The 24,981-nt window shown below is 39.9% G+C and overlaps 1 protein-coding gene across 1 annotated transcript in view; it reads right to left on the bottom strand.

Annotated features, from left to right (window-relative positions):
- Nucleotides 1–14,076: 14,076 nt before the first annotated feature.
- LOC133623024 (AP-3 complex subunit mu-2) overlaps nt 14,077–24,981 on the bottom strand; it is a 37,437-nt gene continuing 26,532 nt past the window's right edge. The window contains exon 9 of the mRNA XM_061985934.2: nt 14,077–14,919. Within this exon, the coding sequence (XP_061841918.1) occupies nt 14,819–14,919 (101 nt within the window). The 3' untranslated portion in view covers nt 14,077–14,818. The remainder of the gene's footprint in view (nt 14,920–24,981) is intronic.

Raw genomic sequence — 24,981 nt, 5'->3', positions numbered from 1 at the left:
TCAGACCCACTCGACATCCATTGCTTTCGGTCTCCCCTAGAGGGGGGGGGTTACCCACATATGCGGTCCTCTCCAAGGTTTCTCATAGTCATTCACATCGACGTCCCACTGGGGTGAGTTTTTCCTTGCCCGTATGTGGGCTTTGTACCGAGGATGTCGTTGTGGCTTGTGCAGCCCTTTGAGACACTTGTGATTTAGGGCTATATAAATAAAGATTGATTGATTGATTGATTGAAATTTTTTGAAAATGGTGAAAAAAAAAAAAAACTTGAATTGTCTGAATGAGTTGAAATGATTGAAATCGGTCGAGAAATGTTGAAGTAGTAACATGTTGAATTGACAAATGACATTAAGGAATTCCTGGAATATTGGGAAAACCAGGAATTTTTCCAATTAAAAAAACAACTTTGTTTTTTTGTCTTGATTAAGAGGAATGTTTTGGCGGTGGAACGGTTGAAGTGGGTTGAAAAATGTGGAAGGAGTAGTCGCCAGAAAAAAGGGTGAAAATAGGGTTTGAAAAAAACGGGAATTCTGAGAATTCCTGGAATTTTTTTGAACTTGGAAAACTAATAGTTTGAATGTTCAGGATAAATGGAATATGTTGAAGGTGGAATGCTTTGAATCGGTTGAAAAATGTGGAACTGGTGGATGTTGGAAAAATGACCAATTCATTTTGAATGGGGGAAACAAGTCCCGGAAAAACTGGAATTCTCGAAAATCTGGGAATTTTTGGAATTTGTCAAGGCTGAACAGTTTGAAGTTGGAACGGTTTGAATCGGGTGAAAGTCCACTGTTCCAAATTGAACAGTTCCAAGTGATATCATCAAGCAAAGCGTCCTATATTAACATATGACTCAGCCCGTTTCATCAAAAGTTATTGCAATCAAAAATATTTTAGTTTATAAGGTCTTATAAGGCTACAAATTCAACATGTGACCATTTTGAGTTCTTTACAGCCGATAAAATGTCTTGAAACGCTGTCCTGCTTAACGCTATTATGTTAGATCCACTATGAACTGGACTCTCACTATTATGTTAGATCCACTATGGACTGGACTCTCACTATTATGTTAGATCCACTATGGACTGGACTCTCACTATTATGTTAGATCCACCATGGACTGGACTCTCACACTATTATGTTAGATCCACCATGGACTGGACTCTCACACTATTATGTTAGATCCACAATGGACTGGACTCTCACACTATTATGTTAGATCCACTATGGACTGGACTCTCACTATTATGTTAGATCCACTATGGACTGGACTCTCACTATTATGTTAGATCCACTATGGACTGGACTCTCACTATTATGTTAGATCCACTATGGACTGGACTCTCACTATTATGTTAGATCCACTATGGACTGGACTCTCACTATTATGTTAGATCCACTATGGACTGGACTCTCACTATTATGTTAGATCCACTATGGACTGGACTCTCACTATTATGTTAGATCCACCATGGACTGGACTCTCACACTATTATGTTAGATCCACCATGGACTGGACTCTCACACTATTATGTTAGATCCACAATGGACTGGACTCTCACACTATTATGTTAGATCCACAATGGACTGGACTCTCACACTATTATGTTAGATCCACTATGGACTGGACTCTCACTATTATGTTAGATCCACTATGGACTGGACTCTCACTATTATGTTAGATCCACTATGGACTGGACTCTCACTATTATGTTAGATCCACTATGGACTGGACTCTCACAATATTATGTTAGATCCACTATGGACTGGACTCTCACTATTATGTTAGATCCACTATGGACTGGACTCTCACAATATTATGTTAGATCCACTATGGACTGGACTCTCACTATTATGTTAGATCCACTATGGACTGGACTCTCACAATATTATGTTAGATCCACTATGGACTGGACTCTCACTATTATGTTAGATCCACTATGGACTGGACTCTCACTATTATGTTAGATCCACTATGGACTGGACTCTCACACTATTATGTTAGATCCACTATGGACTGGACTCTCACTATTATGTTAGATTCACTATGGACTGGACTCTCACTATTATGTTAGATCCACTATGGACTGGACTCTCACTATTATGTTAGATCCACTATGGACTGGACTCTCACTATTATGTTAGATCCACTATGGACTGGACTCTCACACTATTATGTTAGATCCACTATGGACTGGACTCTCACTATTATGTTAGATCCACTATGGACTGGACTCTCACACTATTATGTTAGATCCACCATGGACTGGACTCTCACACTATTATGTTAGATCCACTATGGACTGGACTCTCACTATTATGTTAGATCCACTATGGACTGGACTCTCACTATTATGTTAGATCCACTATGGACTGGACTCTCACTATTATGTTAGATCCACTATGGACTGGACTCTCACTATTATGTTGGATCCACTATGGACTGGACTCTCACTATTATGTTAGATCCACTATGGACTGGACTCTCACAATATTATGTTAAATCCACTATGGACTGGACTCTCACTATTATGTTGGATCCACTATGGACTGGACTCTCACAATATTATGTTAGATCCACTATAGACTGGACTCTCACTATTATGTTAGATCCACTATGGACTGGACTCTCACTATTATGTTAGATCCACTATGGACTGGACTCTCACAATATTATGCTAGATCCACTATGGACTGGACTCTCACTATTATGTTAGATCCACTATGGACTGGACTCTCACTATTATGTTAGATCCACTATGGACTGGACTCTCACTATTATGTTAGATCCACTATGGACTGTACTCTCACTATTATGTTAGATCCACTATGGACTGAACTCTCACTATTATGTTAGATCCACTATGGACTGGACTCTCACTATTATGTTAGATCCACTATGGACTGGACTCTCACTATTATGTTAGATCCACTATGGACTGGACTCTCACTATTATGTTAGATCCACTATGGACTGGACTCTCACTATTATGTTAGATCCACTATGGACTGGACTCTCACTATTATGTTAGATCCACTATGGACTGGACTCTCACACTATTATGTTAGATCCACCATGGACTGGACTCTCACACTATTATGTTAGATCCACTATGGACTGGACTCTCACTATTATGTTAGATCCACTATGGACTGGACTCTCACTATTATGTTAGATCCACTATGGACTGGACTCTCACTATTATGTTAGATCCACTATGGACTGGACTCTCACTATTATGTTGGATCCACTATGGACTGGACTCTCACTATTATGTTAGATCCACTATGGACTGGACTCTCACAATATTATGTTAAATCCACTATGGACTGGACTCTCACTATTATGTTGGATCCACTATGGACTGGACTCTCACAATATTATGTTAGATCCACTATAGACTGGACTCTCACTATTATGTTAGATCCACTATGGACTGGACTCTCACTATTATGTTAGATCCACTATGGACTGGACTCTCACAATATTATGCTAGATCCACTATGGACTGGACTCTCACTATTATGTTAGATCCACTATGGACTGGACTCTCACTATTATGTTAGATCCACTATGGACTGGACTCTCACTATTATGTTGGATCCACTATGGACTGGACTCTCACTATTATGTTAGATCCACTATGGACTGGACTCTCACTATTATGTTAGATCCACTATGGACTGGACTCTCACTATTATGTTGGATCCACTATGGACTGGACTCTCACTATTATGTTAGATCCACTATGGACTGGACTCTCACTATTATGTTAGATCCACTATGGACTGGACTCTCACTATTATGTTGGATCCACTATGGACTGGACTCTCACTATTATGTTAGATCCACTATGGACTGGACTCTCACTATTATGTTAGATCCACTATGGACTGGACTCTCACAATATTATGCTCGATCCATTAAGCAGGACAGCGTTTCAAGACATTTTATCGGCTGTAAAGAACTCAAAATGGTCACATGTTGAATTTGTAGCCTTATAAGCTGAGTCATATGTTAATATAGGACGCTTTGCTTGATGATATCACTTTCATAAGTCTTGCATCCATTGATCTTGGGAGTTCTCGGACAGTTTCAGCGATAATTTCTTTGCAGAGTGTTGGAATAGCATCCTAGGGCTGCTGCTTGGATATGAACTGTCTACCACACTCATAGATCTTTGGCTTGGTGATGCTCCAGAGGTTCTCAATAGGGTTGAGGTCAGGAGAGGACGGTGGCCACACCATCAGTTTCTCTGATCGGGCTGTGATCCCCCACAGATTTGGGATCAGAAACCATCTCCTTCGTTTTGTTTACATTTAAAATCAGATTTTTCTCCTCACACCACCCCACATCTCTTGTACTAGTCAATAAATCATTCTGCTCAATCGATTACTTTCATGACCAAAAAGACGATAACAATTCAGACTGGCTTTCTTTTGATCCGGCATTTGGCTCACTGCCTCATAGGCCTGTTAGTGAAGAGTTCCGGAAGCCTCAGTATTTAACGTCAGGCCCCACATGGACAAGGACTTAAATCCCAATGGGAATGAAGGACGCGGGGGTGATGTGTTGATGCCAGGGACCTGTGCTCTTTTGTCCTGTCGTCACACGCTCCAGTCGACTAAAAGCTGAAATGTTCTGAGAGAAGACATATTTTCTTTGCTGGAGCCTGCCTGTGGAAAGTATTTCCAGCAAAGTGGAAATAGAACCTTTTAACAAGGAACAACAAATATCTAGACTTTTAAGTATTTCTGCATATTCTCACCAAGTACACCGTGCTCTTATTAAAGTGTGGTTTGATTAGCTCTTAAAGGGGAACATTATCACAATTTCAGAAGGGTTAAAACCATTAAAAATCAGTTCCCAGTGGCTTATTTTATTTTTCGAAGATTTTTTCAACATTTTACCCATCACGCAATATCCCTAAAAAAAGCTTCAAAGTGCCTGATTTTAACCATCGTTATAAACACCCGTCCATTGTCCTGTGACGTCACATAGTGAAGCCAACACAAACAAACATGGTGCATAGAACAGCAAGCTATAGCGACATTAGCTCGGATTCAGACTGGGATTTCAGCGGCTTAAGCGAAATTGAAGAAGAAACTGAAGCTATAGAGCCATATCGGTTTGAACCGTATGCAAGCGAAACCGACGAAAACGACACGACAGCCAGCGACACGGGAGAAAGCGAGGACGAATTCGGCGATCGCCTTCTAACCAACGATTGGTATGTCCATCCATCCATCCATCTTCTTCCGCTTATCCGAGGTCGGGTCGCGGGGGCAGCAGCCTAAGCAGGGAAGCCCAGACTTCCCTCTCCTCAGCCACTTTGTCCAGCTCCTCCCGGGGGATCCCGAGGCGTTCCCAGGCCAGCCGGGAGACATAGTCTTCCCAACGTGTCCTGGGTCTTCCCCGTGGCCTCCTACCGGTCGGACGTGCCCTAAACACCTCCCGAGGGAGGCGATCGAGTGGCATCCTGACCAGATGCCCGAACCACCTCATCTGGCTCCTCTCGATGTGGAGGAGCAGCGGCTTTACTTTGAGCTCCCCCCGGATGGCAGAGCTTCTCACCCTATCTCTAAGGGAGAGCCCTGCCACCCGGCGGAGGAAACTCATTTCGGCCGCTTGTACCCGTGATCTTGTCCTTTCGGTCATAACCCAAAGCTCATGACCATAGGTGAAGATGGGAACGTAGATCGACCGGTAAATTGAGAACTTTGCCTTCCGGCTCAGCTCCTTCTTCACCACAACAGATCGATACAGCGTCCGCATTACTGAAGATGCCGCACCGATCCGCCTGTCGATCTCGCGATCCACTCTTCCCTCACTCGTGAACAAGACTCCGAGGTACTTGAACTCCTCCACTTGGGGCAAGATCTCCTCCCCAACCCGAAGATGGCATTCCACCCTTTTCCGGGCGAGAACCATGGACTCGGACTTGGAGGTGCTGATTCTCATCCCAGTCGCTTCACACTCGGCTGCGAACCGATCCAGCGAGAGCTGAAGATCCTGGCCAGATGAAGCCATCAGGACCACATCATCTGCAAAAAGCAGAGACCTAATCCTGCAGCCACCAAACCAGATCCCCTTTAAGTGTTGTAATGTTTTTAAGCTACATTTTTGGTCAACACAGTTTATGTATAATAATTTACGTAAAACCGCGAGTAATGAATAAAGTTTTCATCAATTAATATATTCTGTAGACATACCCTCATCCGCTCTCTTTTCCTGAAAGCTGATCTGTCCAGTTTTGGAGTTGATGTCAGCAGGCCAGGGAAGCTAGGGTCGATATTCTTCTCTTGATCATCTTCGGTGGCATAAGGGACGGTGTGAGCCAAGACATCCAGGGGGTTTAGCTCGCTCGTCTGCGGGAACAAACTGCCGCCATTGCTTGCCGTACTACCGAGGGCCTTTTGTCCCTGAATAGCTCACACACTCCGGCAGATTCAATGGGGGTCTGGCGGCAGATTTCTTTGACTTTATCGTTGGAAATGCATCTGCTTGGAATGTCGCAGGATATCCACACATTCTTGCCATCTCTGTCGTAGCATAGCTTTCGTCGGTAAAGTGTGCGGAACAAACGACTGACCATTTTCGTCGGCTTTCCCCACACCCTCGTATTTTGAACAAATTTCGTCCAATTTCTTGCCACTTTCGCACCTTTGGGCCACTGGTGCGACTTGAATCCGTCCCTGTTCGTGTTGTTACACCCTCCGACAACACACCGACGAGGCATGATGTCTCCAAGGTACGGAAAACAGTCGAAAAAACGAAAAATAACAGAGCTGATTTGATTCGGTGTTTGTAATGTGTTTGAGAAAATGGCGGATTGCTTCCCGATGTGACGTCAGAAAGGCGTTTAATTCGCCAAAATTCACCCATTTAGAGTTCGGAAATCGGTTAAAAAAATATATGGTCTTTTTTCTGCAACATCAAGGTATATATTGACGCTTACATAGGTCTGGTGATAATGTTCCCCTTTAAATTCCCACAGGTGGAAAAGAAAGGGTTGTGTCCTGTCTTGCCAGAAGTCAGCTGGGATAGACTCCAGCTTTCTGTGACCCTGAAGTGGGATTGAAGAAAATAGAATGCTTGAGCGAAACTGGCGTGAAGATATCCATTCATTCATTCATCTTCTTCCACTTATCCGAGGTTGGGGGCAGCCACTTCATCTAGCTCGTAGCGGGGGATCCCGAGGCGTACCCAGGGCAGTATAGTCCCCCCAACATGTCCTGGGTCTTCGCCGTGGCCTCTTACCGGTCGGACCGGGGGGCATCCTGACCAGAGGCCCGAACCACCTCATCTGGCTTCTCTCGATATGGAGGAGCAGTGGCTTTAATTTGAGCTCCTCCCGAATGACAGAGTTCTTATCCTATCTCTAAGGGAGAGCCCCTACATGCCACCCAACGGAAAAAAACTAATTTCAGCCGCATGTAGATCTTGTTCTTTCGGTCAAAACCCAAAGCTCATGACCATAGCTGAGGATGGGAAAGTAGATCGACCAGTAAATTGAGAGCTTCGCCTTCCGGCTTGGCTCCTTCTTCACCACGACGGACCGATGCAGGGTCCGCATCACTGCAGATGCCGCACCGATCCGCCTGTCGATCTCACGATCCACTCTTCCCTCACTCGTGAACAAGACTCTGACGTACTTGAACTCCTGTACTTGGGGCAAAATCTCCGGGTTAACCCGGAGATGGCACTCCACCCTTTTTCGGGAACCGTGGACTCGGATTTGGAGGTGCTGATTCTCATCCCGGTCGCTTCACACTCGGCTGCGAACCGATCCAGTGAGAGCTGAAGATCCTGGCCAGATGAAGCCATCAGGACCACATCATCTGCAAAAAGCAGAGACCTAATCCTTCAGCCACCAAACCGGATCCCCTCCATGCCCTGACTGCGCCTAGAAGTTCTGTCCATAAAAGTTATGAACAGAATTCGTGACAAAGGGCAGCCCTGGATCCGACTTGCTGTCTTAGGTGACAATCTCGTGGCCTCAGCCAGAACTCTGAAGACGTGTCACGGATAGGTTTTGTAGCATTGCAAAGACTGAAAATATATCAAGACAACAAAAGAATGGCAAATCTCTTCTGAGATGTACGCAACACATCTCCAAGAAAACACCTGATCTGAGGGTACTAACACCTAAGTCATTCACTGTGTTATCTACAGTGGTACATATATATATATATATATATATATATATATATATATATATATATATATATATACACATATATACATACATACATATATACATACACACATATATATACAGTATATATGTGTGTGTGTATATATATATATATATATATATATATATATATATATATATATATATATATATATATATATACACATACAGACACATATATATGTATATATATATATATATACACATATATATACACATATATATATATGTATGTATATATATACATGTATATATGCATATATACATGTATATATATACACATATATATATATATGTATGTATATATATACATGTATATATGCATATATACATGTATATATATATATATATGTATGTATATATACATGTGTATATATATACAGTATATATATATATATATGTATGTATATATATGTATGTATATATATATATATGTATATATGTATGTGTATATATATATACATGTATATGTATATATATATATGTATATATATGTACATGTATATGTATATATATACATGTATGTATGTATATATATGTATATATATGTACATGTATATGTGTATATATATATATATGCATATATATGTATATATAAATATGTACATGTATATGTGTATATATATATATGTATGTATATCTGTACATGTACATGTACATGTATATGTATATATATATATATACACATGTACATGCATATGTATATATATTTGTATATATATATGTATATATACATATATATATATATATGTATATGTATATATATTTGTATATATATATGTATATATACATATATATACAAATATATATACATATACAAATATATAAACATATACATGTACATATATATATACATACATATATATACACATACATGTACATATATATATACATACATGTATATATACATACATACATAAACATATATATACATATATATATATATATATATATATATATTGCATTCTACTTTAGTTACTTTGAGTTTACAACCCCCTGGCACTGATTTGTACTGTTTTTGTACTTATTTTGCACTGTTTTTGCAACGTTTTTGTACTTATTTTGCAGTTTTTTGTACTTGTTTTTGTACTTCTTTTGAATATTTTTCTTCTCAATTGTTTATAAATGTCGAAATTTATAAATAAAGGTTTATAAAATCTATTTAAAAAATAAAAACATTTTAAAAAAATGTTTTTTTTAAAGATAATAATGAGCAGTGTCATGTCACACTTTGTCCACGTGGGGTCTCATTAAATCCCCGTGGCGCGTAAAGTAATGACGTAACATCCTTTAGATGCACAATAAGATAGTCCTCTTATCGCCTAACGTTAGCATCCTCAGTACACACTCATTTGTGTGTGTGTGTGTGTGTGTGTGTGTGTGTGTGTGTGTGTGCTCATTAGCGTGTGCATCACAGTGCTAATTGCTCTGAAGGACAAAAGGAGACTTTCCCGGGGTGTGAACACGCGCACTACCAACACATGCACGGCGCGTGGACAAAATCAATTAAGAAAAGTCTTTCAAATATAAAATCACGCAACACTCATCATAACTAATTACTTGTGTTGCTGAGCCTGCAACTTCACAATTCAACATTTGACTGCGCATTAGGCAGCAACTCTCACATCTTTGTCTTTAACAATCAAATCAAATAATAAAAGAAGAATTACCTGTTAAGAAACACTAGTAGAAACTTCACTTCGCCGGGACTTTGCCGTCAATAAGTCCGCAAAATCTGGAGAGAAGAAAAAAAAAAAAAAGTGTGTGTGGCAAAAAGTAGTCTTGCACCTTAACCAGGAGTTAACCAGGACTTAACCAGGAGTTGGGAGGTGTAAAAAAGGAGTTAGGAGGTTTACAAAAGTTGCAGACGAAGAGCAGCGCAAAAGTTGCAGAGAGTCCACAGCGAGGTTGTGACGCAACATGACGTGAACACTCTGAGGCAGGGAGGAGAGGAGAGGAGAGAGACCAGGTCTTGTTTGGAGGGTTCCAGTCATCACTAAATTATGGGGTGGAGTCAGAAGAGACGAGGAAGAATGTGTCAGTCACTCTGCAGGATACAACTCATGGACTGCCTTGCAAGAGTGACGTCATTAATATGACATTAATATCCATGTTTCACATTACATCATCATTCATATAATAAAATAACATTAATATCCATGTTGTTTCACATTAGATCATCATTCATATAATATAACATTAATACCCATGTTGTTTCACTTTAGATCATCATTAATATAATAATATAACATTAATATCCATGTTGTTTCACATTACATCATCATTAATATAATAATATAACATTAATAAACATGATTATTCACATTAGATCACCATTAATATAATAATATAACATTAATATTCATGTTGTTTCACATTACATCATCATTAATATAATAATATAACATTAATAAACATGTTTATTCACATTAGATCATCATTAATATAATAATATAACATTAATATCCATGTTGTTTCACATTAGATCATCATTCATATAATATAACATTAATACCCATGTTTATTCACTTTAGATCATCGTTAATATAATAATATAACATTAATATCCATGTTTATTCACTTTAGATCATCATTAATATAATAATATAACATTAATATCCATGTTGTTTCACATAAGTTCATCATTAATATAATAATATAACATTAATATCCATGTTTATTCACTTTAGATCACCATTAATATAATATACCATTAATATCCATGTTGTTTCACATTAGATTATCATTAATATAATAATATTACATTAATATCCATGTTTCACATCATTAGTATAATAAAATAACATTAATATCCATGTTGTTTCACATTAGCACACATTAGATCATCATTAATATAATAATATAACATTAATATCCATGTTTATTCACATTACATCATCATTCATATAATATAACATTAATAACCATGTTTATTCACATTAGATCATCATTAATATAATATAACATTAATATCCATGTTGTTTCACATTAGTTCCTCATTAATATAATAATATAACATTAATATCCATGTTTATTCACATTACATCATCATTCATATAATAATATAATATTAATAACCATGTTTATTCACATTACATCATCATTCATATAATATAACATTAATAACCATGTTTATTCACTTTAGATCATCATTAATATAATAATATAACATTAATATCCATGTTGTTTCACATTAGATCATCATTAATATAATAATATAACATTAATATCCATATTTATTCACTTTAGATCATCATTAATATAACATTAATATCCATGTTGTTTCACATTAGTTCCTCATTAACATACTCAACCTTTTTTGCACTAGGGACCGGTTTAATGTAGTCATTTTTTTCACAGACATAAATACAAGTTTAGCAAATAAGTGCATGAAAAATGAACACGTGAAAAAACTCACCGTAACGTTAAATTAGTGGGAGCCCCTGGCCTTTTGCCTTTGCAAAAAAATCTCTACGTAGACTTTTGTTTTTTACTCATTTTTGCTAGAAGTAGGCTTTTTTGGGGGCCTGAGTACCTGATGGGTTATAAGTGATACATCACATTCAAGGACAAGAGCATGGATGTGTAAGAAAGCTACAAATACTTGCCATTAGTTACATTAGATTCATGTCTATTTCCATTCTAAAAGTTAGGAATTCATATTTTGTGCAATATTTCATACATAAATACACTAATGTTAGCTTTTTTTGCTCCAATTTTACTTGTGTAATAATAATAATAATAATAATAATAGGACTATGTGCACTTTAACTTACCAGGCCAAAGGAAATGTGTATTTTCTTCATTCATCACAATTATTATATGCAACAATTTAGGACTTCTCCATCTTTAAAACTACTATGGTCACTTTGTTCCTGGTGCCTAACTTTTGACTACCATTTGGCACCTTTACATTTGATATGTTTATTAACGTGCATTGTCCCATGTTAGAAAGATGTAACATATATAGCAAATGGCGACTTCTTAACAGGAGATTTATAATACATCTATGAACAAGATTCTCCTAACCCTAACCCTCTACAGGTTTCACATTAGCACACATCAGATAGATCAATTACGTATTCCGTTTAAATATAAACGGAATACAATGATTTGCAAATCCTTTTCAACCCATATTCAGTTGAATATGCTACAAAGACAACATATTTGATGTTCAAACTGATAAACTTTTTCTTTCTTGCAAATAATCATTAACTTTAGAATTTGATGCCAGCAACACGTGACAAAGAAGTTGGGAAAGGTGGCAATAAATACTGATAAAGTTGAGGAATGCTCATCAAACACTTATTTGGAACATCCCACAGGTGAACAGGCAAATTGGGAACAGGTGGGTGCCATGATTGGGTATAAAAGTAGATTCCATGAAATGCTCAGTCATTCACAAACAAGGATGGGGCGAGGGTCACCACTTTGTCAACAAATGCGGGAGCAAATTGTTGAACGGTTTAAGAAAAACCTTTCTCAACCAGCTATTGCAAGGAATTTAGGGATTTCACCATCTACGGTCCGTAATATCATCAAAGGGTTCAGAGAATCTGGAGAAATCACTGCACGTAAGCAGCTAAGCCCGTGACCTTCGATCCCTCAGGCTGTACTGCATCAACAAGCGACATCAGTGTGTAAAGGATATCACCACATGGGCTCAGGAACACTTCAGAAAACCCACTGTCAGTAACTACAGTTGGTCGCTACATCTGTAAGTGCAAGGTAAAACTCTCCTATGCAAGGCGAAAACCGTTTATCAACAACACCCAGAAACGCCGTCGGCTTCGCTGGGCCTGAGCTCATCTAAGATGGACTGATACAAAGTGGAAAAGTGTTCTGTGGTCTTGGCGAATCCACATTTCAAATTGTTTTTGGAAACTGTGGACGTCGTGTCCTCCGGACCAAAGAGGAAAAGAACCATCTGGATTGTTATAGGCGCAAAGTTGAAAAGCCAGCATGTGTGATGGTATGGTGGTGTATTAGTGCCCAAGACATGGGTAACTTACACATCTGTGAAGGCGCCATTAATGCTGAAAGGTACATACAGGTTTTGGAGCAACATATGTTGCCATCCAAGCAACGTTACCATGGACGCCCCTGCTTATTTCAGCAAGACAATGCCAAGCCACGTGTTACATCAACGTGGCTTCATAGTAAAAGAGTGCGGGTACTAGACTGGCCTGCCTGTAGTCCAGACCTGTGTCCCATTGAAAATGTGCGGCGCATTATGAAGCCTAAAATAGCACAACGGAGACCCCCGGACTGTTGAACAACTTAAGCTGTACATCAAGCAAGAATGGGAAAGAATTCCACCTGAGAAGCTTCAAAAATGTGTCTCCTCAGTTCCCAAACCTTTACTGAGTGTTGTTAAAGGGAAAGGCCATGTAACACAGTGGTGAACATGCCCTTTCCCAACTACTTTGGCACGTGTTGCAGCCATGAAATTCTAAGTTAATTATTATTTGCAAAAAAAAAAAAAAGTTTATCTTGTCTTTGTAGTGCATTCAATTGAATATGGGTTGAAAAGGATTTGCAAATCATTGTATTCCGTTTATATTTGCATCTAACACAATTTCCCAACTCATATGGAAACGGGGTTTGTACCTGCAGGGCTGTCTGATGATCCGTTGCATGAAAAATAATATAATATGTGAACTCTGCTCCTGCAAAACGTAGTTTCATTTGGGATACAGCGGAGCCCTAGACCACGTCAAGTACCCCCTGATTGATGGAACCTGAAAAACACCTCATAAAACTTTAACACACTTCCAAAAAAAAGTACAAAAGAACGTGCAGGAAACATGAAATATAACACGGTTTGATAACTTTACACATCAAATCTTTATTAATGGACATTTTCTAAACACCTCGCTGGAGAGTGTTAGGACGCACACACACACACACACACACACACACACCCAACATAACCAACCTGAATTTCTTCCAGCACTGTAATAGGAACAGTATGATGGGTTGCCATGGTGACGTTATTGAATTATTTCAGCTTCTGTCCAAATTTTGACCATTTGGGACATCATCATCAAAATTTGTAATTTGAATTCATGTATCATTCTTTGAATGAGGGGGGAAAATATATATATTTTATTTTTTTGGTGAATTTAGAGCTGCAGCTGTCAACAAGTATGCAGAAGGCGTACAGATGGATGTGTTTAGAATAGTAATGACGGATCATTGCAACATTGAAATATTAGCTCAGTGTATGACCGACGGCGGCTGTCATATTCTCATTTTAAGACTAAACACAACTCAAAACAAAAGTACCAAATAGGAGCGAAAAGAAAAAATAAATAGAAAAAAACAAACAAAATATTACCAACAAAGCCGAGGAAAGTTTTTTCTCTATATTCACACAGCACCAGCAATCATTTCTCAGACAGCTTGGACCAGCCTAAATAGATCAATATTATTAGTTTTTTAGGGAATACATTGGATGGACAAGTGGGTTCAAGTGTTTGATGACTATTTCTATACGCCATGGTCATAAGAGATAACATTTTGAAATGTGTGTAAACAGACAAGGTGTGAAACATCACACATAAGTCTTCAGTCTCGGGGAAGGTTTGGTCCGTTTCAAGCAGAACTGATGCGGTTTTCATGTTCGGACCTGGAACTTGCCAGCCTTGGTCATGTACTTGATGCCTTTGAAAGGTTTGTATTTCTCACCGTACATGTCCAGACGATTCACCTTCAGCCCTGTTCAAACACAGAATGGCTTTAATTAATCAGTGTGTTAGTGTATATATATATATATATATATATATATTGTAATATGATGTACACCAATATAGACGCACACTGCCACTGATATTGCTCAGGTGTCTAACTTTCAATACAACAAACATGATTACAAACACCCATGAAGAAATGTTGCCAAGTGTCCTTTGGCGCCATCTTGTGGCTGATGTGTGACACTGCTGTCAGAGTGAGAGTCAGCAGTAGAGATGCGCGGATAGGCAATTATTTAATCCGCAACCGCATCAGAAAGTCGTCAACCATCCGCCATCCACCCGATGTAACATTTGATCAGAACCGCACCCGCCCGCCATCCGCCCGCACCCGCCCGTTGTTATATATCTAATATAGACGATGCAAGGCATTAGTGAGGTTATAAAGCTTTTGCCTGTTAAAGAAAGGAGACTGATCCAATGCAGCACAGACATTCGCGTGCCACGCTGTCACGACCCAGACGCACACCAGTGCGCAATCATATGGGAGCCGCGCTGAGCGCACCTCCAAGCGCGTCTCGCTGCCGGCGACGGCCGGGTATGGGCCCAACGCTCCAGCGCCATCCATTTTCAGGGCTAGTTGATTCGGCAGATGGGTTGTTACACACTCCTTAGCGGGTTCCGACGTCCATGGCCACCGTCCTGCTGTCTATATCAACCAGGGTGAGCCCCACCCCTTTCGTGAGCGCACTGCGCGCGGAGTGACCCCTGTTACGCGCCCCCGGCAACAGGGGTGGCGGGCAGGTAAGCTGCGCGGGCGGAGCGCGCGGAGTGACCCCTGTTACGGGGTGGGGCCCTCTCGGGGGAAGAGGCCTCGGTCCCGGACCCCGGCGAGGCGTCGGGGGCCTTCTCCGCTCCGTAAAAGTGTCCATCTCTTTTTTTTTTTTTCTTCTGTTGTGGCATATGCAGCAGGTGCCTGCTCGTTTTTCGTATGTGGGTAACAACATTTAACTATGTATATATATTTCCGAATTGGTTTAACTGCCACCCGCCTGAATCTATTTAAAATCTAATTTTTTTTTATTTCAACCGCCCGACCCGACCCCGACCCGACCCGACCCGCGGATAAAATCTAATTTTTTTAAATTTCATCCGCCCGATCCGCGGATAATCCGCGGACTCCGCGGTTGTGCCCGCAAACCGCGCATCTCTAGTCAGCAGGTTGTCAGCTGAGAAAGCTTTGACATTCACTGCAAAAAGTCAGCGTTCAAAAACAAGAAAAAAAAAAATACAAAAATGAGGGGTATTTTATTTGAACTAAGCAAAATTATCTGCCAATAAAACAAGAAAATTTGGCTTGTCAAGACTTTCCAAAACAAGTAAAATTAAAGCTGCAAGCAGCGTTGGTCGGGCCCGCGTATTTGGCAGGTGCTAGTCCTAAGTGTCCCAATACTTTTGTCTACTTTTAGTCTGAAGTGTCCCAAGACTTTAGTCTAGTGTACCTACCTTGTCTGCATTGTGTGGGCACGTTGGTGCTTCCTGCTTTTAAGCAGCCATCTTAAAAAAACAGTAGCGCAGCAGCATCAGCGCAGCGGGTCTTTGAAGGGTCATAAAATCAAAACCGGAGCAGTTATAAAAAAAAAGCGCTTCTGTTGTTGTAATCACAAGGGTTCAATCTCTCTCCTGTGTTAGTTTGAAGGCGAAACGACAAATGCGCTCAGAGGAGTTCGTTTTTGAAGGAAGGTGACCGGTTTTTACAAAAAATTAGTTTTGAAGGGGGAATAGCAAACTTCCTGTTGATTTTTGCTGGGGGTTGTCAATTTATGAAATGTAGGTCTAAGTGAGACCTACATAGAGGTTTTTGTTTCATGTCTCTCCGACCTTCCCAGTGGGAGTTACAGGCAGTTTTGTCATTTTCTTCTTCCGAGGAGCAGTTTTTTCTCCGTTATATTCAAAAATTGCTCTAGAGCGCAATTTTAAAATTTGGGGTTAGCTTTTTTTATTAGATCGCAATTTTTGCTAGTCCTGATGTGTGTGTAAAGTTCGGTGAGTTTTGAAGCATGTTAAGGGGGTCAAATTACAGCTCAAAGAGGCAAAAGTGACTGTTTTTAGTACTTTTTTGTCTTGAAGGGGGAATTGCCAACTTCCTGTTGATTTTTGCCCGAGGAAATTAATTAATGAAAAGTAGGTCTAAGTGAGACCTACATAATTGTTTTGGTTTCATGACTCTACAACATTCGTACTGGGAGTTATAAGCAGTTTTCTTTCTAGGGGGCGCTAGAGCGCAATTTTGAGTTTTGGGGTTAGGTTTTTTTACCAAAGAGTTTTGTTCGCGTTTTTTGATGTGTGCGTCAAATTTGGTGAGTTTTGAAGCATGTTAAGGGGGTCAAAGTACAGCGCAAAGCTGCGGAAGAATAAGAAAGAATAATAAAACCTTAGAATAACAATAGGTCCTTATGTCCCATTGCATAAGGACTCCCTTCGGGAGTCCTTTTGCAATGGGCCATTGCGGGCCCTAATTAAAGCTGCAAGCAGCATTGGTCGGGCCCGCGTATTTGGCAGGTGCTAGTCCCAAGTGTCCCAATACTTTTGTCCAGTGTAAGTGTCCCAATACTTTTGTCCAGTGGTAGTCCTAAGTTTCCCAATACTGTTGTCTACTTTTAGTCGTAAGTGTCCCAATACTTTTGTCAAGTTGTAGTCCCAAGTGTCCCAATACTTTTGTCCAGTTTTCGGCTTAAGTGTCCCAATACTTTTGTCCAGTGATAGTCATAAGTGTCCCAATACTTTTGTCTAGTGTACCTACCTAGTCTGCATTGTGTGGGCACGCTGGTGCTTCCTGCTTTTAAGCAGCCATCTTAAAAAAACAGCAGCATCAGCGCAGCGGTTCTTTGAAGGGTCATAAAATCAAAACCGGAGCAGGTATCAAAACTCTTTCGCCAACTTTTAATCAGAAGGGTTCAATCTCTCTCCTGTGTTAGTTTGAAGCTGAAACAACAAACACGCTCAGAGGAGATAATGTTTGAAGAAAGGTGACCGGTTTTTACAAAAAGTTGGTTTTGAAGGGGGAATAGCAAACTTCCTGTTGATTTTTGCTGGGGGTTGTCAATTTATGAAATGCAGTTCTAAGTGAGACCTACGTAGAGGTTTTTGTTTCATGTCTCTCCGACCTTCCCAGTGGGAGTTACAGGCAGTTTTGTCATTTTTTTTCTTCCGAGGAGCAGTTTTTTCTGCGTTTTATTCAAAAATTGCGGTAGAGCGCAATTTTGAGATTTGGGGTTAGGTTTTTTTATTAGATCGCAATTTTTGCCAGTCCTAATGTGTGCGTACAGTTTGGTGAGTTTTGAAGCATGTTAAGGGGGTCAAATTACAGCTCAAAGAGGCAAAAGTGACTGTTTTTAGTCAATTTTTGTCTTGAAGGGGGAATAGCCAACTTCCTGTTGATTTTTGCCCAACAATGTACAATTGTGAAATGTAGGTCTAAGTCAGACCTACATAGGAGGTATTTTTTTCATGTCTCTCCGACCTTTCTAGTGAGAGTTACAGGCAGTCTAGTTTTTTTTTCCTAGGGGGCGCTAGAGCGCAATTTTGAGTTTTGGGGTTTGTTTTTTTATTAAAAGGCAATTTTCGCAGGTCCTGATGTGTGGGTCAAATATGGTGAGTTTTGAAGCATGTTAAGTGGGTCAAATTACAGCTCAAAGAGGCGGCCGGTATAATAATAATAAAACCTTACAAATTCAACAGGTCCTTATGTCCCATTGCATAAGGACTCCCTTTGGGAGTCCTTATACAATGGGCCATGCGGGCCCTAATTAACTAACCTCAATGAACCCCAAAAATACCTTAAAATAAGTATATTCTCACTAATAACAAGTGCACTTTTCTTGGTAGAAAAAAAAAAAGAGACCTTTTTGCTCAATATGTTGAAAAATATTCTTAAATTAAAGCTGCAAGCAGCGTTGTTCGGGCCCGCGTATTTGGCAGGTGCTAGTCCTAAGTGTCCCAATACTTTTGTCTACTTGTAGTCTGAAGTGTCCCAAGACTTTTGTCTAGTGTACCTACCTAGTCTGCATTGTGTGGGCACGCTGGTGCTTCCTGCTTTTAAGCAGCCATCTTAAAAAAACAGCAGCGCAGCAGCATCAGCGCAGCGGTTCTTTGAAGGGTCATAAAATCAAAACCGGAGCAGGTATCAAAACTCTTTCGCCAACTTTTAATCAGAAGGGTTCAATCTCTCTCCTGTGTTAGTTTGAAGCTGAAACAACAAACGCGCTCAGAGGAGATAATGTTTGAAGAAAGGTGACCGGTTTTTACAAACATTTTGTTTTGAAGGGGGAATAGCAAACTTCCTGTTGATTTTTGCTGGGGGTTGTCAATTTATGAAATGCAGTTCTAAGTGAGACCTACGTAGAGGTTTTTGTTTCATGTCTCTCCAACCTTCCCAGTGGGAGTTACAGGCAGTTTTGTCATTTTTCTTCTTCCGAGGAGCAGTTTTTTCTGCGTTTTATTCAAAAATTGCGGTAGAGCGCAATTTTGAGATTTGGGGTTAGGTTTTTTTTTATTAGATCGCAATTTTTGCCAGTCCTAATGTGTGCGTTCAGTTTGGTGAGTTTTGAAGCATGTTAAGGGGGTCAAATTACAGCTCAAAGAGGCAAAAGTGACTGTTTTTAGTAAATGTTTGTCTTGAAGGGGGAATAGCCAACTTCCTGTTGATTTTTGCCCAACAATGTACAATTGTGAAATGTAGGTCTAAGTCAGACCTACATAGAGGTATTTTTTTCATGTCTCTCCGACCTTTCTAGTGAGAGTTACAGGCAGTCTAGTTTTTTTTTTTTCCTAGGGGGCGCTAGAGCGCAATTTTGAGTTTTGGGGTTCGTTTTTTTTTATTAAAAGGCAATTTTCGCAGGTCCTGATGTGTGGGTCAAATATGGTGAGTTTTGAAGCATGTTAAGTGGGTCAAATTACAGCTCAAAGAGGCGGCCGGTATAATAATAATAAAACCTTACAAATTCAATAGGTCCTTATGTCCCATTGCATAAGTCCTTATACAATGGGCCATGCGGGCCCTAATTAACTAACCTCAATGAACCCCAAAAATACCTTAAAATAAGTATATTCTCACTAATAACAAGTGCACTTTTCTTGGTAGAAAAAAAAAAAAGAGACCTTTTTGCTCAATATGTTGAAAAATATTCTTAAATTAAAGCTGCAAGCAGCGTTGTTCGGGCCCGCGTATTTGGCAGGTGCTAGTCCTAAGTGTCCCAATACTTTTGTCTACTTGTAGTCTGAAGTGTCCCAAGACTTTTGTCTAGTGTACCTACCTTGTCTGCATTGTGTGGGCACGTTGGTGCTTCCTGCTTTTAAGCAGCCATCTTAAAAAAACAGCACCGCAGGAGCATCAGTGCAGCGGGTCTTTGAAGGGTCATAAAATCAAAACCGGAGCAGGTATCACAACTCTTTCACCAACTTTTAATCACAAGGGTTCAATCTCTCTCCTGTGTTAGTTTGAAGCCGAAACAACAAACGCGCTCAGAGGAGATAATGTTTGAAGAAAGGTGACGGGTTTTTACAAAAATGTTGTGTTGAAGGGGGAATAGCAAACTTCCTGTATATTTTTGCTGGGGGTTGTCAATTTATGAAATGTAGGTCTAAGTGAGACCTACGGAGAGGTTTTTGTTTCATGTCTCTCCGACCTTCCCAGTGGGAGTTACAGGCAGTTTTGTCAGATATTTCATCCGAGGAGCAGTTTTTTGTGCGTTTTATGAAAAAATTGCTGTAGAGCCCAATTTTTGGATTTGGGGTTAGGTTTTTTCATTAGATCACAGTTTTAGCCAGTCCTGATGTGTGCGTTCAGTTTGGTGAGTTTTGAAGCATGTTAAGGGGGTCAAATTACAGCTCAAAGAGGCAAAAGTGACTGTTTTTAGTACTTTTTTGTCTTGAAGGGGGAATTGCCAACTTCCTGTTGATTTTAGCCCGAAGACATACAATTATGAGAACTAGGTCTAAGTCAGACCTACATAGAGGTTTTTGTTTCATGTCTCTCCGACCTTCCTAGTGGGAGTTACAGGCAGTCTGTTTTTTTTTTTTCCTAGGGGGCGCTAGAGCGCAATTTTGATTTTTGGGGTTCGGTTTTTTAAAAAAAAAGGTAATTTTCGCAGGTCCTGATGTGTGGGTCAAATATGGTGAGTTTTGAAGCATGGGTGGGTCTTATTACAGCTCAAAGAGGCGGCCGGTATAATAATAATAAAACCTTACAAATTCAATAGGTCCTTATGTCCCATTGCATAAGGACTCCCTTTGGGAGTCCTTATACAATGGGCCATGCGGGCCCTAATTAACTAACCTCAATGAACCCCAAAAATACCTTAAAATAAGTATATTCTCACTAATAACAAGTGCACTTTTCTTGGTAGAAAAAAAAAAAAAGAGACCTTTTTGCTCAATATGTTGAAAAATATTCTTAAATTAATTAAATGCTAGTGCCATTATCTTGACATAATGATATGCGCTCGGCATCATGATTTTTTTTTTCATGCTTGAACTAATAAATTATTACTTTAAAAAAAGTAGTTTTATACTTGTGAGTGTTGATGACACAGCTTTGCAACAGTTGATATTCTAGTTTCAAGCATGTTTTACTCAATATAGGTCATCAAATCTCAGCAACAAGCTGTAATATCTTACTGAGATCATTTAGGACCAAAACCCTTAAAACAAGTAAAACACTCTAACATAAAATCTGCTTAGTGAGAAGAATTATCGTATCAGACAGAAAATAAGCAAATATCACCCTTATTTGAGATATTTCATCTTACTTAGATTTCAGTTCTTGCAGTGTATAAGTAGATAGCTAAGGTTGAAATATTGCTCATTCCGCACAGATGGAACATATCAGTAAAACAGGACCTATGATTATTGTCATCTTCTTTGTGGTCTACATTCTGCATACATTTTGCTCCACAGTCACTTTTATAACTCGTTTTTGAGTCTGTCTGCAAGAAGCATTGTGTTTTCTGTTTCTGTTTATCTCAACAATTACATCATTGATCTTGGAGTATTGCTCCGGGTCCACCAGACGCCAATCCTTCTCCACGTTCTGGATACTAAGAACTAGACAAGTCCGATAATGGCTTTTTTGCTGATATCCGATATTGTCCAACTCTTAATTACCGACTCCGATATCAACTGATACCGATATATACAGTCGTGGAATTAACACATTATTATGCCTAATTTTGTTGTGATGCCCCGCTGGATGCATTAAACAATGTAACAAGGTTTTCCAAAATAAATCAACTGAAGTTATGGGAAAAAAATGCCAACATGGCACTGCCATATTTATTATTGAAGTCACAAAGTGCATTATTGGTGGGCGGGGTTGAGATAGGAGGTAGCGGGGGGTGTATATTGTAGCGTCCCGGAAGAGTTAGTGCTGCAAGGGGTTTTGGGTATTTGTTCTGTTGTGTTTATGTTGTGTTACGGTGCGGATGTTCTCCCGAAATGTGTTTGTCATTCTTGTTTGGTGGGGGTTCACAGTGTGGCGCATATTTGTAACAGTGTTAAAGTTGTTTATACGGCCACCCTCAGTGTGACCTGTATGGCTGTTGACCAAGTATGCTTTGCATTCACTTGTGTGTGTGAAAAGCCGTAGATATTATGTAACTTGACCGAAACGCAAAGGCAGTGCCTTTACTTCTCCCTACGTCCGTGTACACAGCCGCGTTTTAAAATGTCATAAATTGTACTTTTTGAAACCGATACCGATAATTTCCAATATTACATTTTAAAGCATTTATCGGCCGATGATATCGGCAGTCCGATATTATCGGACATCCCTACTAAGAACCTTGACTTCTTCCAACAGCCCCAAGGGGCCTTTCTGCTGCTGTTTAACCGCAGAAATCTACTCAGACAATGTTGTTTTTAAGTTCGCCTCCCTCCTCAGATGTCATTACCTGCTTCGGCAGAATGCTGTTGCTGCTTATAACCATCGTTATAAACACCCGTCCATTTTCCTGTGACGTCACATAGTGATGCCAACTCAAACAAACATGGCGCATAGAACAGCAAGCTATAGCGACATTAGCTCGGATTCAGACTCGGATTTCAGCGGCTTAAGCGATTCAACAGATTACGCATGTATTGAAACGGATGGTTGTAGTGTGGAGGCAGGTAGCGAAAACGAAATTGAAGAAGAAACTGAAGCTATTGAGCCATATCGGTTTGAACCGTATGCAAGCGAAACCGACGAAAACGACGCGACACCCAGCGACACGGGAGAAAGCGAGGACGAATTCGGCGATCGCCTTTTAACCAACGATTGGTATGTGTTTGTTTGGCATTAAAGGAAACTAACAACTATGAACTAGGTTTACAGCATATGAAATACATTTGGCAACAACATGCACTTTGAGAGTGCAGACAGCCCAATTTTCATCAATTAATATATTCTGTAGACATACCCCATACCTGCCAACTTTTGAAATCAGAAAAACCTAGTAGCCAGGGTCCAGGGGCCGCAGGCCCCGGTAGGTCCAGGACAAAGTCCTGGTGGGGGGTTCAGGCTTCGCCCCCCGACGCAAAATGATTATTAGCATTCAGACAGGTTAAAATGTTGCTAAAACCATCACTTTTCTATCAGTCACAGTGACTTTTCAAAACAAAAATATTACAGCAAAAATCATATGCGTTGATTGACATGTTTATTCTGTAAGCTAACTTCAATAGTTTGAAATTATTTTGACAGTTAATGCCAGTTATCCTGACAATACTTTTCCAATGTCGTCATTGAAATATCGAACACAAACGGGGTACAGTTTTACATCGTCATAATCGGTGCTGCCGTCAGTCGACATGCTAAATGGTTCCGTCTTCATGACATCGGCGATACTTTTTGAGGATTCTGTTCCAAGACACTGAATAATGTTTGATGTTTTGGTTCGACCACATTCATATATTTTTTGGCGATTTTCGAGTCAAGAAACATTTTCCAAAATAACCGTCCCATGTGATCAGCCAGTGCGATTGGAAGTCCATGCTCAATTATTGCCTCCGTAAATAAAACTTCGGCATTTATCACATCCAAAGAATCTGTTTGGGCGACGAAAAACGTCGAACGTTTTCCACTTGTATCGCTAGCAACGGCATTAGACTTGTGTTTTTTTGTCCCAACGTGGTCTTTTACATCGCTAATTCCTCCGTGTCCGATCGAAAAATCTTGTCTGCACAAGGTGCAATTCGCGTAGTTTTCACCCTTTTTGGAACGGATAATTATTCCCGGATAGGCTTTTGAATATTCTTCACGGAATGACTGCAGTTTTCTTTTCGGTTTAAGACTCGTTTGCGATTTTTCTCCGGCTGATTCCGTGATCGTTCGCTCGTTTGGAAACAATGGCAACTGGTGCCTCGTGCTTGGCAGCGGTGCTATAAATAGCCTCGCGCATTGCATTCGGAATGGCTCGATAGGAAGTTACGGGAAGCAGTGTCGATTGTCATTGTTGTTACGCGATTTCGGGAATAAAACTTAAAAAAAAATTATTTTTTTTAATTAATGAAAAAACGTATTTTTTATCACTGCAACCGTAACCCGGAATAGGTTGATGAAAACCGTACTAATTACGGAAAAACCGGAGTAGTTGGCAGGTATGATACCCCCATCCGCTCTCTTTTCCTGAAAGCTGATCTGTCCAGTTTTGGACTTGATGTCAGCAGGCCAGGGATATCGCAGGATATCCACACATTCTTGCCATCTCTGTCGTAGCATAGCTTTCGTCGGTAAAGTGTGCGGAACAAACGTCCATATTTCTTAATTTCTTGCCACTTTCGCATCTTTGGACCACTGGTGCAACTTGAATCCGTCCCTGTTCGTGTTGTTACACCCTCCGACAACACACCGACGAGGCATGATGTCTCCAAGGTACGGAAAACAGTCGAAAAAAACGGAAAATAACAGAGCTGATTTGACTCGGTGTTTGAGAAAATGGCGGATTGCTTCCCGATGTGACGTCACAACGTGAGAGCGAATAATAGAAAGGCGTTTAATTCGCCAAAATTCACCCATTTAGAGTTCGGAAATCGGTTAAAAAAAATATATGGT

The sequence above is a fragment of the Nerophis lumbriciformis genome, linkage group LG12 (assembly GCF_033978685.3).
Source record: "Nerophis lumbriciformis linkage group LG12, RoL_Nlum_v2.1, whole genome shotgun sequence".
Lineage (NCBI taxonomy): Eukaryota > Metazoa > Chordata > Actinopteri > Syngnathiformes > Syngnathidae > Nerophis > Nerophis lumbriciformis.
This window is presented reverse-complemented; position numbering and strand designations above follow the sequence as displayed.